Source organism: Crassostrea angulata, chromosome 2 (genome assembly GCF_025612915.1).
Source record: "Crassostrea angulata isolate pt1a10 chromosome 2, ASM2561291v2, whole genome shotgun sequence".
NCBI lineage: Eukaryota > Metazoa > Mollusca > Bivalvia > Ostreida > Ostreidae > Magallana > Magallana angulata.
Genome location: NC_069112.1, coordinates 71784835 through 71801299, shown reverse-complemented (window position 1 = coordinate 71801299; position 16465 = coordinate 71784835). Strand labels below are relative to the sequence as shown.

Genomic DNA, 16465 nt, shown 5'->3' with positions numbered 1-16465 from the left:
ACAATCAAAAATAAGATGTTTAATGTCTTCTTCTACATTACAATTCAGACAGTTTTTTTCAAAATTTTCTTTCCATTTACTTACACATTTATTACAAGATAAAATATTGTGTATTAATTTGTAATTAAATTCTGATACATTTTTATCAAATATGTTTTTCACTTTTTATTGGTAAATATTACCCCACAATTGACGGTCATCAATACAAAAAAGTTGAACCCAAAATTTTCCATTCTAGGTTCTTTTGAGATTTTTTGTAGTAAGATATGGTAAAAAAAAAAATTGGATTTTTTTCCTTCGACAAGTTCGAAATAGCCATGAAAATTGAAAAACAACTTTGTACTTTTATTATGTGTTATATTCTGTAAGTTTATTTTAGCGGCATATTTTCTACGGGCACTTTTTAGAGTTAAATATTCACATAGGTAATTGTAGATATCAGACTCTCTTTGATTTCGTTTATTGGTTTGAATCCATTAGAATTGAATAAATAACTCACGTACTTAAAACCGCTTTTAATCCAATTTGGAAAAAACACTGTTTTTCCTTTTTACATTATATTTCTATTGAACCATATATTCTGAAACTGGATATTTTCTCGATCAGTGTTTTTACATTCATTAAAAGCGCATATTACTTCCTTATAAAAAAATTGGGAATTATTTGATAGTAAGGTCTAGTGCGTTTGTAATATTCGTGTTTAATAGATTAAAGATATCTAAATTATATCTTTCTATACAAGCGTTCAAGAGTTGATTTAAATCATTGTTAGAATGAATAAGTTTTGAAACCCATGATGCTTTAAAAGCTTTGACCTTAGTTTCAGAGTCGGTGATACCAATCCCTCCATCTGATATATGTCTTATTAGAGTATTACGCTTTTTTCTATCTCTTTTCCCCCATAGAAACTAGAAAAATAATTTTGTTTGTTTTAATATCGTTTGATCAGGAATTTCAAGTATTGTTGCGACATAAAGAAGCTTAGAAACAATTAAAGAATTAATTATCTGGCATTTTCCGAAAAGAGTTAGCTTTCTTGTTCGCCAAGAGTCCAATATTTTTTTCCAACTTTTTCAGCTTACATAGCCAGTTTTTTTCATTACACTCTATTTTATTATGCCCAGTATAAACACAGTATATCAATCTTTAAATCAAACATCACAAACAGTGTATAATACTTCATTGTTAAGTATGCTTCCTTTCTCTTTATTTGAAATCAAACATCACAAACAGTGTAGAATACATGTACTTCATTGTTATACATACTTTTTTTGTCTTTGCTAGAAATCAAACATCACAAACAGTGTAGAATACCTGTACTTCATTGTTGGGCATGCTTCCTTTCTCCTTACTTGAAATCAAACATTACAAACAGTGTAGAATACTTTATTGTTAGGCATACTTCTGTTCTCCTTACTTGAAATGAAAACTATTAGAACGAACGTTTTTTCCCTTATCTTGGAAGGGACACGGTGCACCTCGCGCGTTGATTTGATTAACAGGGGTAACACGTGGACTCGGACTGAAACTGCATGCTGGATTAAATCACATTATACTATATTCTTTTGTGGATACTAATTTTATGAATATGTAATATTAGTATATTTCAAATGAATGTACGTAAAATGACGCCTTAAACGCTCTCTCTCTCTCTCTCTCTCTCTCTCTCTCATAACGATCATAATAAGAGAATATCTAGATCGACGACACTCATTAATCAAGAAACCCCTTCTGTAAGATAGAAAAGGAGAAAGGAGGGGGGGGGGGGGGGGGTTTGTAGAGTTAGACAAAGTAATTCATAATTTAGAGGTTATCTTTTGTCCTGAACAGGTGTGGAAACCTCTAGGATATGGCGTTTTCTACCTTGGGTTTTCAAATCACTATACACAGGAAATAATATCGACTTAAACTAAATATACACAAGAAAAGAAATGTGTACATAAATAGTTTGCATTGTATTTTTCAAGTTCGAGTTGTATGCATTCAATAACATGTACAGTTTCGCATGTTGTTTTGTGATGCAAAATAATTTCCTCCTTCCTTTTTTGTAAAGAATAAAAAATTTTAAGTAGAAATATAATAAGCTTATAAGGTTAAACAAAGAGAACAACACTAATTATTTTAATGATCTACCTAACTCCGATGTCAACCTGAAAAATGTCCTCACTACCTTAAATTGCCATAATACTAAACTGCTTCGCATATATACTAACATGATAAGCGGTATGCGCGCTGTTTTTCCTTAAATAAAAAATCATATAAATTTTCATTAGTTTAATTTCCTCCGAAATGATTCCTCCGTCTACCAGTACTTTCAGTACTTTGATTAAGAAAGGAAGTTGTTCTTTTGCATATCAATTAAACATATATCAGAGGTATGCAAATTGCTAGGATTGTGAAAAATTATCAGCTGTTTAACTTTGTCACTTTTGGCAAAATCATTGCATATAGAGTACCCCATTTTTCTGGATATGTAATTTGTATCAATTCATTATGGACAAATGGATTATGGATACTGTTCACACAAAATTAAAACCCGGTTTGCTGTCACGTTGACAGTTTTTCTCTTGTTTTTTTTTTTTATTTCTTTTTTTTTATTTTTCTAAATTAGTTGGAACTAAACGACTTGAAAAGACTCGGTAATTTTTCGCTGAAAACGTTATGTATAACTATACATGTATTTATACTTTTTTTAATATCAAAATGATTTTGTTGTGCAAGTGAAAGATAATAAAATAATCTAAAACTGTAAAAAAGAAGTTTTATAATAGTTTATTAAAGCACAAAGTTTTGTTAAAAATGGACAGGTTTTGAAGAAAGAGTAAGGGTATACTACTACTGTTGTTTACGTTATTGTAATGATGATTTTAATTTCTTATGAAATAGGATATCTTTAAGTCTGGAACGGGATTGGTCAGATATAATTTTTTTTATAAACAACCATTGAAGTCAATACTGTTTTTTCATTCCATATTTAAATTGTATTGTATTTTCGTTAATTAATCACTAGACATTTTTCTCTGTATTATTGTCGATAGTTCTGTCGACCTTCGCATTAGTTAAACCTGCCGAACAGTCGTCTTACTATTTAATAAATGGGCTAATTGGGGCAGCAAATGGCTTAAATACTACATTTACAGTTTAGTTTAATAACTTAATAACAACTATCACAGCTATTTCTGTATTGTAGTAAATGGTATCCTCATATCTTCTTCACGCAAATATTATTATTTATTGTAATTTCGTTGACAGTTCTGCCGAACATCGCATTAGGTAAACCTGCCGCACAGTCATCAACATTTCTTGACTATAAAGCCGCGTATGCAGTGGATGGCAACAGAGGAACTGACATTGTTGTAGACATGTGTACAATTACACGTGGTGGCGACACCAATCCCTGGTGGAGGGTGGATCTACAGGCTGTGTATAACATCACATTTGTCAGAATACTTAACAGAAGAATATATCAAAACGGAAAAGGTAGGTGTAAAAAGTAACAACATTGCAAGTTTTGACTGTGCTTTTTATGTCCATACCTTATATGTATAACATCACAACTGTCAGAATACTTAACAAAGGAATAGACGGGTAAGCGTATTTAACAACAACATTAAAAAATCGAAATATAGCAAACGTTGAGGAACCTGTTGCTAAAATTCTGGTTAATTGTTTCATAGCTTTGATCGAATGAAGCCCCCCAAAATATTAAAATATAATAGCGTCAAGTCTAGGTTGTTTCCGACGATGTTCATAGAAAACATTACATATAATATCTAAAATATTAATATTTTTTAGAGAAGTTTTCCGTGACCTTAACCCTTGACTTAAGCAACCCAGTTCAAGCATTTTGTTTTACTTAGAAATTTGACGTAAAGCACCGCAGAGAATATAATAGAGTGATTACTATAGGGCAAATGCATAGTGGGGCATCAATTAAACTGCTAATAGTAACAAAAGTCTACGACACAATTAACGTTTTCCCTAGTCATCACGATATAGTTGTAAATAACACGTGATGTGAATCATTTACAACAAGCATGATATATTTACATCCACCACGTATGATTCCCTCTCCTTCTTACGAAAACTTATTGTAAATTCATAGCTCTATAGAAACAACAATACTGAAATTTACACGCCCCTTTCATCGATTGCTATAAACGTACATGTACGACAGCCTACGTAATACCACGGACTGCTCAAAACAATCATGATGCTTTCAGACTCAAATTCCATTAGGAGGCGATCTGGCTGTTACTTTTAGCTAACGTACTGATGTACATAATGTACATAACAGCACTTAAGTGGATTTTACCAACTTTTTACAATCAATTTATTAATTTGTTAAAAGATAGATGTAAATGTGTATGTGTCATAATATAAAATCTTGTTTTGAGATTCATGCGGGTTTTTAAGGTAGCCATCATTGCAGAAAAATCTTAACCCGCTAAAGAAAATGAATTAGCATACTTATTCCTGCCACATCCTACAATTAAGGTGCTTAACATATATTAACTTTCAACAAATTTATTTGTCAATATTAGGTACATTCATTGTAATTATGACCCGTAACAATATTATAATCGCCAAAGCAAGATCTCGTCAAACTTAAATCATTCTTATTGATCACATTTTTCTTGAAAAATTATCACATAAAATTTCAACCTTCTCTTTTTACGTTAAAAATAAAATAATCATATTTTGCTTAATATGAGCCATTTTGTATGAGTTAATCATGCAAAACAATAAAAATTAAAACAAGTACAGGGAAGTGTAATCTAGGGGAAACACTTCGGTAAGGTTTTTCCTGTGTTATATTTATATATAATTATATTGTGCTTATTTTTATGACCATACAAGCCAAAGATTACAGAATCTAGTTTACACCTGTAATTTGACTTTTATTCAGATACTTCACACTGGCTGCGTGATGTTACCGTCACTGTAGGACTGACAGAATCTGATGTCAACACTCTCTGTGGTTACTTTGATGGTCCCGGTACCGCGTCACAACTGGTCGTCATCGACTGTCCAACACTACCACAAGGAAGATTCGTTAAGATCTCCAAGACAACTGAGCATCTCATTCTTTGTGAGGTTGACGTGTTTGGCGTCCCTGTCTAACATTCATTAAAGCCGATGGCTAAGCTGAAATGTTGCCGACTTCTGATATATGTATATGTTTGCGCATCCTGGGGAATTGATTATCTGTTCTTATTTAATGTGACTTTTCAAATCGCTTCAAGTTAAAATTCTACAGGTGTTGCCCTATTATACCTCTATATGTTTTTGCTTTTAATGTTACATGTCTGGCTTATTTATGGTAATTATTTACACAACAAAATAATATATTATATGGGCGCAATTATATAATTTTTTTTCTAATGGAGTCTTTTAGATTTGAAATCATTGAAGACATTTTGAAACCAGAACTTATTTGATTGCCCCGTGCAGATAATATAACATTTAAAATTGTGTAAACTAAAAATATAACCAATTTTGAATTCGGTACAACCCGTCGCTAACCTGAAGCTTTTTAAAGCTGAACACCGCTAGTAAACAGGCACTTTCTGCCATATTTCTTTTTCATCACTGTTGTCCATACAACCCCTGTACTGTTTTATGCTTTATTTTAGCAGAAACCTCTCGGAAGAGAGTAAAAAAATACAAATAAGATAACACATATTTAGACAAAATCAATACACAATTTCACAATAAAATACTGACAATATTGACAAGTCTTATTAAAGCTGTAGTTAGGAATCGTTAACAGACTTTTAGGATAAAAACAATGACACATTACTCTTAACCATTTGCTGCGTTTATACATAAAAATGACTGAAATTCTCCGCCATATTTACGATGAACCAGTTACAAATAAAGCTGATAGAAATGCCGAAATATGCAAAATATACAGAATGTTTACAAACTACACACAGCGTACATAATATTTAAAGAGTATTCGATCATTTAATACACAAAAGAAGACATGGCAACAGAACTTACTCCATGATGGGACAAAACACGCCAACTGTAAAAATAACGTTGTGCGGATAGACTGGGCGGAAACCAACAAAAAAAAACTAAAAATTAAAACCGGGACGGATATTTCCGGACACTACAGTAGCAGACGCGAAGCTTCGCGTCGATATTAAATTAAAAATCAAAACTAAATCTGCATGGAAAAAACAAATTTTTATACATTACAAACCTTTATGAACATGCATATGTAGCTTAATCCACAAAATATCTATTTAATGAGTCGTACCAAGGCATTTTGTAAAAATACACGTTTGAATTTGCCTGCCATTTTGTCGGAAATCGCACTCGGAATGTCTCGGATTGTATCATAAACATGGTGACCATAAACAGCGAATTTTCAAACGTGATGTTAAAAGTGGCAGTGATTTCGTTGCAAAAAACAGTTAATGTGGTAATATGGGATTATAAAAGAGCAACATTGTATGTATTTAAGACAGTGCGATATAATTTTTTTATTTGCTACGAAGCGAGTATAAGGGACGAATTCTATCGTAAAACCGGGTAGGTAGGGCATCTGTCATTTTAACGATAGAACATTCTACTTATATTGACAAATGAACTGTGGAATGGTGATTGATTAGAACTCGGATAAAACACCAGATAAAATGATTGATATACATGTTACAATGATATAATGGTTGATATAACAATGTAGTACGAATGGAGCTGAGTATATTGCAAGAAGATTGTAAAGGAAAACAGATTACTGGTCAACAGGAAAAAAAAGCAAAATGGCCATGATTAAAAAAAAAATCAAAATGTGTTTTCGCGATTGTAGACGTTCCAAATCTTAGGATCATCCACTAATTTTCGTTTATTCTTTGAAATGAAAATGCAGATGAAACAAGAGATGTTTGTGAAACACATATGCCCCCTCCACAAAGAAAATGAGCGTAAACTGCAAATATTTGGAATATTTTAATTCCAATGGGCATAACTCTGTCGAAAATTGCTTTATCATACGCAAAATCAAACCTTGACCTAGATATTATTTAGATGAACCTGTATACTAAATTTCATATCAATATGGGCACCCTCTGCTAAGAAAATGAGCGGAAACTGCAAATGACTTAAATTTCTCTACGTCCAAGGGCCATTAATTGTGTCGAAAATCGCTCTGTCGTACCCAGTATCGAACTTGACCTAGATATTGTGATAGACCTGTATTTTTTATATTTCAATATGTCGATCCTTTGCGACAAAAATGAGCGGAAACTGTTGGTAGACCGACCGACAGACAGCAGCAGAGCAGAATACCCTCCCTTCTTTAAATAGGGACATAATAGCAAACCGTCATATGATTTAATTTGACACGGTGCTAAATGTTACATGTAAATTAATTACAACTCTTTTGTTAATATACGTGAAAGAGAGAAAGCTGCTTGGCAATAAATGTATGGATTATATTGTTAAATTGGACAATTTATCATTTTTTGTTTGTTTGTCCAAGATGTATTAAAGCAGAGCATTCCAATTTTCCGGTTTTTGCCAAAAAAAAAAAAACTGCTTAAAGCCGTTCCGGGGAAAATTACTCCGTCGATTTGTTTGTACCAAGAGAACTTAACAAAGGCGTCTAGAGAAATGTATTCCGTTGCTCAGTATTGTACCAAGAGAACTTAACAAAGCCGTTAACCCGTCGCTTAGCTTTGTCCAAGAAAACCTTTAAATGTCGTTCGGAGGAATGTTACTCTTTTTTTAAAGAATAAACTTACTAATTTCATACACAAGAACAATATTCATGATGAAAAAACAAAAAAGTTTTAAAAGAATGACATAAATTAAAATAAAACCTATGAGAGAGAGGTTTATGTAAATAAATGTTGCCATAGTTCCAATCTGTTATTAAATTCATTCATTTGGTTTTCAAAACCTGCAGTGTATTTAATTGCCTTAAAATATGATATAATATCATGTAATACTCAGTTTACAGAAAGTATCTTAACGTCCGACATGAGCCTATCAACAGATTCTTTTTAACTTGCAATTTAAATCGCAAACGTGGAACACAATAAAGTCATTCAAACAAATCAAATTTTGGGTAAACAGTACTGTCAAAAAGGGCGAAAGAAGAGAAAGTTGGAAGAAGATAGAATACCTTTCTATAGACATGCTCAAAGTACGTTGACAAAATGTTAACCAATCGCAACTTCTCGGGCCTTTCCGGCAAGCTCGAAAAAAACACCTTGAATGTATTACCTAGGCGTCCATGACAACCCCCTTTTTTATAAAACTTGATATAAATACAACACATTTTACAATCTGTTGAGATGTGAGCAAGACTTCATTAAAATAAATGATATACCCTAAAATATAACATTGAACCGACATACAACACTGTCTAGCCGATACTTAATTTAATGGGAAGCGACTCCATTTTGTATAAAATTCTAACATCCGGTGATGTTAATACATTCGAGGTGTTTTTCCAAGCCTGCCGAATAGGCCCGGGAAGATGCGATTGTAGGTAAACGTCAACTTTTGCGATTTCAGTGTCCATAAACACAAACCGGATGTTTCATATGCGCAGTTAAAAAGGAATAAATTAGTTGAACATAATAAATCCGCAAAAAAATTAAGGTGGACTAACTGTTCATTTGAAATTTGGTATAATGTTCACACGTGTAAATAAATACATTGTACGAGAAAAATATGAAGTTTTTTTTATTCCGATATAAATATTCGCAAGGATTGTATTTATTTGAAACCTATTATTATAGGTGATCCAGTAAGTTAGCAACATCGCACACATGTTCCTTCATAATATTGAATCTCTCGGGACCCAGTTGCGTGTGACCGCTCCGTGGTGTAATGACCACCGCTATACCCTGCATTTGATTTGTTTTCATATAGTATAGTAAGCGCCTGCCCTCTCCATGCTCCCCATCTTCATAGTTTCCTTCTTGGATCCTTCCTGAGGAGTCAGAGAACCGATACACAAGTATTCTGTGATCAGCTGATGCCGAATATGGGTCCAAAATTACTTGGTTTTTTTTTTTAATTTAAATATTTTATTGTCCCAGACAACTTAAACATTTATTTGATGTCAGGGTTGGGAGGCCCTGAAGTCATCAAATTTACAATATTATTGTGAAAAAAGCTGTACATAGGACATTTTTTGCATATACACACACACATTCATCCAGTGTTTATGGTTGTGTACACAGAGTAACTATATATACTACGATTGTTCAAATTAAAAAATAAGAAAAAAAGAAAGCGGAAGTTGGAAAAAATAGAGTATCCCAAGTATAAATTAAAACAGAGGACACTTATTGAAGGGAAGAGAAAATATCCCATGCATCGTTTATAATAATTGTCTTCATTGTTATTTTTTTTATACATATAATGTTCTAAATTTCTATAATACAGTATTTCTCTCTTTAAGCCTTCGAAAGAAGGTAACATTTTGTTTTTTCTTTTCTTATAAATATGGCGTTTTACTAAGATGATCAAAAGATTGATTATATTTTTGTGCTTTGACAGTTTACCAAACAAAATATCAACAATATTGGCATCAATCATCATATAAGTTTGATCATTAATCCACTCAAAAAAAGAATTCCATAGTTCTTCAACATAAGTACACTCCCAGAATATATGGAAGAAGTTTTCAGGATAAAGGTCACAAAAAGAGCATAAATCAGATTGCACAATTCCAATTCTTTTCAAAAATACGCAGGACAGATAAGGCAACACATCGTTTTGATATGCTAATGAAGGGATAATGAGTTATGACGTCATAATATACGCCCCGCCTCTGTATTACCATATATAGAATATATACCGAAAACAGCAGTTTAAGCATAAAATACGGCTGATTTAATACTTCATAAGCAAAATAAAACTAAGAATCACTCATGTGTGTTTTTATAAGTTTAAAACAATCAGAATATTCGAAGAATTTCCATAACGCATCTGTCGTATGGGTGTGAATCTGCGTCCCAAAAGCGCTCGTCAGACGATGTAAACACGCGTAGTTGGTATTCCCGATGATGGCGATCTTTTGATGATTTATCAGGTATGTAGATTAGATATACAGTGTATTTGTAATATACCAAATAGCTCAATAACTATTTTATTGTGATTTTATACTGTTAATGCATTTCTGATCGACCTAATGTGTTGTTTCGTTCAAAACATGAGGAGAGACTGTATTGTTTACATTTAGGCCTATACAATGTACATTGTACATGTAGCTTTATTGCCAGTCCGTTAAATTGTTGATCATTTTCACCAATCGACACGAATCAGTTCATAGTACTTGCACTGACAATATTTAGCTTTACACAGCTGTTTGTTTTAATTTCAATTTGTAAGTAAAGAATACAAAGACTGTGTGAAAACAGCTGATTTGATTTTCTGAAAATCAGTACAGTGCAGGCTAAAAGATGCTGATTTCATTTTCTGGAAATTGATGAACAGCTGATCAATAACACCTTTTTACTGTGTTCAAAATTCTTCCATGACAGTTCATTTATATTGTTTACACATTCATCCAGTTGATATATTAAGATGTTTATGCACATTAATTCTTAATTATTACTAGTTTGTTTTTAGAACTCAGTATATTACTACCATAACACTGTTTGAAATCTTGCCACCTGGATTCATACTTATGATGCTGTACTATATTGGTAATAAAAAAAACCCAAATAAACAAATGACTGCATGTCTCCATCTGATTTTCTCTAAATGAGGAATCTACATTCATGGTCATCTATGGTATTGTTTGTGTAGAATGTGCATATGTAACTTTCAAATAAAATTTGAAGTGTTGGTCATTTTACCCATCCATGCATAATATATGTAGACCTTTCACAAAAATGTTCAAATTACTGTTGACATGTCCTTATATGCATGTAAATTAAATTGTATGACTTCTCATAATTATATTTTGTTATTTGCAGAGTAATTTGAAAAGTGTCACACTGATTTGAAAAAAAAAGGCTGGAAGAAAATGTAAGTAAATAACATACATGTATAAGTTCAATAATTTATCATTGAAATAATGACCAATCTGATTATTCTATGAGACAATTCAATTAGAAAAAGTATTTTCAAGTACGAATGGTTTCATTTAATGTTTTAAAATGATTGATATAAACCTATGTTATTTATAAATCTACAATTTTGAATATTGCTCATCAACAAATCAACAATACATGGTATAATTCACACTGACTGCACCAGCATTATATAATATCAATCAATCAAATCAGTTGTGAGAGAGAGAGAGATAGAGAGAGGTGTGCATTTTTAAGGTCAGGCCGGGTAAAATAAAGGGGTGCAATTAAACTAATATCATGCACACATCAGGGGTGAGGATGCGATTAATTTCAAATCGATCAAACCGAAAAGCTGTATTTGAATTTGTGCAAAATTAAATGCACATCTAAACATAATGAAATGTTTATAAAGATAAATGAATTCCATTGACTATCAAATTGTAGAAAATCCTCCATTTCAGTCTTTCAGCTATTTTGATAACAAGTTAAACTTACTGAAATATATATAATTTTCATTTTAGCTGGTACCTGCTTTGTCTTGAGATTTACATAAATGATGTTCTTATTGGTGATCATTTACCCGCACCCTTATCCTGGTGTCATATACAAGATAAAATGATGGAAAGAAAAACCTGAACTTTAGAAAGAAGACTGTGTTTTTGAAGAGAGAAGAGGACCAGAACTAAGAAGTCAAACAATAAACACATTGACATCATAAAAAGAAATTGCAATTTTGAGTTTGCATGCATATGTCAGGTTTAAATGTTGTCACAGAATTTTTTTTCAGAAAGTCCCTTTATCTTCTTGAATTAATAAAACAAATGAACCATATATAATTGTTTCTATATATATAATTTTGTTTGAGAAGTGGAAAGGGGATGGTTTGTAAATGGGCGGGAGAGAGAGTCTCTCACATAGGAGAATTCAGACTTATTTAAATTCAATATATTGGTGTGAACCAAAAATGGCTTTTGATCGCCTTGTTGCAGGATTTACACACTCTTTCCTTTCTCGGTAATGAGAAATGAGCGTTTAGAATTTATTTTGTGAATGAATAGATATGCTAACCCTCCCCCCCCCCCCTCTCCTTAATCTTAATCATTCTGCATGTGTTGAATAAAAATAAAAGTCAATTTTAATGAGTGTTTAAATTACAAGTGTAACGTGTACTACAAAGGTGAATACTGTTGATTGCTTATGGGGGATGGGAAAAGGCCTCATACATGGGCAGATCTACATGTATAGTCCCCGTGGCAAATTCTAATTTAATTCAAAATTTACATCGTAGAACACCATGGTACCTGGCCCCTGGCAAACAGAATAAAGTTACCCCTTTGAACCCCCTCCCCAGAATAATATTAACAGACCCAAGCAGTGCTATAGAATATGCAGTCATTGGGCAAAGGCTGCACATAAATAATGAAAAAAATACTCCATATCTTATTTTTTGATATATATTATGAGAACAATTTATTTAGTTTATTAATATAAGGGGCTTCATTCGTCTCTGTTGACATCTAATCCCTCAAATATTTGTGTACAATTAGCTCTTATATATTTTTCTCCCATTACTAAAAAAATATTAAGAAACCAATAACTCCGCGAATGCAGTTAACCAAGAGAACTGATACACAACGGTTTTTTGTTTACATCCATGATACAACAGAGGAAATGCGGACGATTCATCGTAACTATCTTGTCTCTTTTAAAATAAATAAAACAGAAGCACTATGTTTAAATAACCATTTACATAATGTACTGTTGAAACATATCCTAAAATTAATTCGGATTATGTGATAAAATGACATCGCGCCTATATCAAAAGAGTTACCTCCCCTTTTGGGATCACTTGTGCGTTTGAAATGTGTATTGATTTGAGAGGACTTCTAGATTGAGAAATTAAATGCAAAAGTTCAAGTGCAAGACGGCTATAGATATTATTAAACTTGGTATGATTTTCTTCCCTTTTACGAGTTCTTTATAAAACCTGATGCTCATTTGTTGAGAGATGAAGGTTTACTTTGTAATTGTAATGAAAATATACAAAAATGCACTATTTTAGGAACAAGTAGCCAGTTTTTAAAGAAATTTACATAACTAGTAAACTTTACAACTGAATGAGCATTGATTTCTATGATGTATGGATAATTTTGAATATGTTGCCATATTACTTACTCTTAAATTTCTTTGCCTTGCCCTTGAACTTTTTGTCTCATTTTAGCATTGGCGATTTTTGTCTAAAAGACGCCCACATGACCCTAAAAAGTCATGTGACCCACAAATTTAGACATGGTCAAATAAAGAAGACCCATATCTTTACAATAACACCCAAAATAGTTTAGAACTATTCATTATGCAGAAATGAATAGACAAAAGCCAAACGACCTCCCTTTACTTCTGTTTAAAAGCAAAATGTTGCCTTAACTGTCCTGCGTACATTTGTAGTTAAAATTCTATGAACAATTCTGTATTGAAACCATTGAATTTGTACATCTGTGGATATCTTAAAAATTGCACGGTTATGTAATTTCCACCAAAATCTGTCTACATCAAGGTTAAGTTTATTTTCCCATTTAGTTTCATATTTTGGTTTTTCCCAGGATGTAGCTGTGATTATATCATATATCTCTTTTGAACCCTTTATGTTTTTGAGAATTGGCTTTAAGAAAACTGGATAATATGGATTGTTGAACATAATTGTATTTACATCGTAAGGCAGTTTTAACATTTTAATATTGTTGACAATACCATAATAGGTTGTAAATGGAATCAGTACATCAAATTTATCACAAAAATCTTCATATTGCAGTATTTGACCATTAGTACTAAAAAAATCATATACATACAGAACACCTTTTTGAGCCAAGCATTCATAAAAAAAAAAAATTGTTGTAAAATTCAAATTTTCATTATACCAGATTGGCTGAACAACAGATTCAGACACTTCGGTTTCAACAATTTTCCTAAATTTAAATAGAGCATCAAATACATCTCTCCAAAACAAGTTTGTATACAGCAACTTGACAAAACTTTTGTAAACATATTTCCATACAAAAAAATGTTTTCAATTTTTGGCAACGTACTGAGTAATAGTGATTTCCAAGAGGAAGTATAATTTAGAAATCTACGAATCCATGTGATCTTTAAGCTTGTACATAAATTGTTTATTCTATCATTCTAAGTTCACCATCTTCATAGTTTTGTGTGATACATTTTTTTGCCACTCTTGGAGGTTTATTATTCCATATAAAATTGAAAAAAAGTTGTTCTAACTCCTTCATATAACAAGACGGAGGATTTGGAAGAGCAATAATTAAGTGGATAATTTTTGGCAAAATATTAGATTTTATTACAGTTTTTTTTCCAGCTGGGCTTAAAAGACGTTTCGACCAAGAAGCAATAAGTTTTTTCATTTCACATAGTTTAGGTGAAAAAAAAATTCAATTCATGCATGGCTATAGTGTTTAGGTCTATGCAGTAGGTTATACCAAAAACTGTAAACGGCTCCTGGGACCATCTTATATTAACCTCAGGGAGTGTATTTTGCTTGCAATTTGATAGTGAACCTATTTTAACACATAATGTTTTATCATAATTGGGTTTTAAACCTGAGTATTCTGCAAACTGATCAATAAGAGATAAAGCATTTTTTAATGAATTTTTTGAACCATCTTATAGTAAAACAGTATCATCTGCGTATTGTAGTAGTTTATATTCCTTCCCTGTTATAACTATACCTTTAATATTGAGATTATTTCGGATCAATATACCCATTATTTCGGCACATAGAATAAACAAGTATGGTGAAATTGGATCACCCTGCCTACATCCCCTTCCAATCTCAAAAAAGTCAGAAAAAAACCCATTTTGAATAACACAAAGACTTGCTTTTGAAAATAATATTTTGACCCATTTTATAAAGATTTCCCCAAAATGAAAAAAATGAAGTACTTTAAACATAAAACTCCATGAAACTGAATCAAAAGCTTTTTCAAAATCTATAAGAAGGACAAGTCCTGGGACCTTATTCTCGTTGCAATAATGAATAACATCATATAGGAGTCTTGAGTTTTCACCAATGTATCTCCCTTTCAAAAAACCTTTTTGATTTTCATGTATAAGAGAAGAAAGAAGAGGTTTCATTCTATTAGCTAGAACAGCAGATAAAATTTTATATGTTGTATTTAGTAGTGAAATTGGTCGCCAATTTTTTAATTGTTCTCTTGGTTTATTTCCTTTTGGAATAATAGAAATAATTCCTCGGGTTTGACTTATTGATAAATATCCTTTCTTAAAACTACATTGATAGGATTTTAATTTAAATTTATTCATGTCTATCCAGAAGAATTTAAAAAATTCAGTCGTGAAACCATCAGTTCCAGGGGTTTTATCGTTTTTCATGTTCTTAAGAGAACACAATATTTCAGATAAGGTAATGTTATTATCAAGGAGTTGTTGTTTCATTTCATTAACTTTTGGTATATGTATTTTATATTGTGTGAAAAGGTCATTAAGATCTATGTCTTCTATTTGATCATCGTAGTTTTTGTATAGAACTTGATAAAACTTTCTAATTTCAGTCAAGATTTCATTTTGCTCAACAATACATTTTCCTTTACTATTGATTAATTTTGTAACATTTTTATTTACATAATTTCTTTTTTCAAGGGCACAAAAGTATTTTGTTGGCTTTTCACCATTCTCAATCCATTTACAATGAGTACGTAGTAAAAGTCCATCCAATTCATATTTTCTAATCTTTTCTAATTCATCTGGAAAATCAGAAAGGGCTTGGGCGTAGGAAATTAGGTGATATGTATTAAAAAGATCCTGTGTAAATTTAATTTGTCTTTCAAGGAGCTCCTTTTGTTTTTTCCGTTCCTTAGACTTTTTACTAGCATAATATATAGTAATTTGTCTTATCTTCATTAATAAAGTCTCTAAAATAGGTCATCATCAATACATGAAGATATCTCGGTTTCCACTGGATTACCTTGTTCCCTATATTCTAATTCAGTTTCTGCTATTGTATCTTTAACTTTCTGGACATAGGTGGGGTCTCTTAATAAAGAATTATTGAATCTCCGAAACCTTTACCTTTTGTAAAATTGTTAAATTTTAATTGTAATTCAATAATAGAGTGATCTGTCCTATATCCGGGTAATATTAATACGCTATGTAAAAGTGACATTAACTCTTCAGATATTAAAAAGAAATTTAGTCTAGCTTGTTTGATAGGTGTTTTTTTTACTCCAGGTATATATTCTTGCATCAGGATTTTTTATACTCCATGGGTCCACCAAATTAAATTTTTCTTGTAGCTTAATAACTTCTAATTTATTTTTTAAATTATTTTCTTTAACATAATTATGACAGTCTAGGTTGAAGTTTTGAACCAGGTTCCAATCTCCACACAT

General features: G+C 31.7%; 1 protein-coding gene and 1 long non-coding RNA gene across 2 annotated transcripts in view; both read left to right on the top strand.

The window, feature by feature from the left end:
* LOC128171089 (neurogenic locus notch homolog protein 1-like) overlaps window positions 1-5192 on the top strand; it is a 39322-nt gene extending 34130 nt beyond the window's left edge. The window contains exons 9-10 of the mRNA XM_052836842.1: window positions 3253-3480; window positions 4910-5192. Of these exons, the coding sequence (XP_052692802.1) occupies window positions 3253-3480; window positions 4910-5124 (443 nt within the window). The 3' untranslated portion in view covers window positions 5125-5192. The remainder of the gene's footprint in view (window positions 1-3252; window positions 3481-4909) is intronic.
* A 4737-nt stretch (window positions 5193-9929) lies between these two features.
* LOC128171138 (uncharacterized) lies at window positions 9930-11869 on the top strand. Its single transcript, XR_008242015.1, has 3 exons — window positions 9930-10060; window positions 10950-11001; window positions 11570-11869. It is a non-coding gene; the product is annotated as an uncharacterized LOC128171138 (long non-coding RNA).
* The last annotated feature ends 4596 nt before the right edge of the window (window positions 11870-16465 follow it).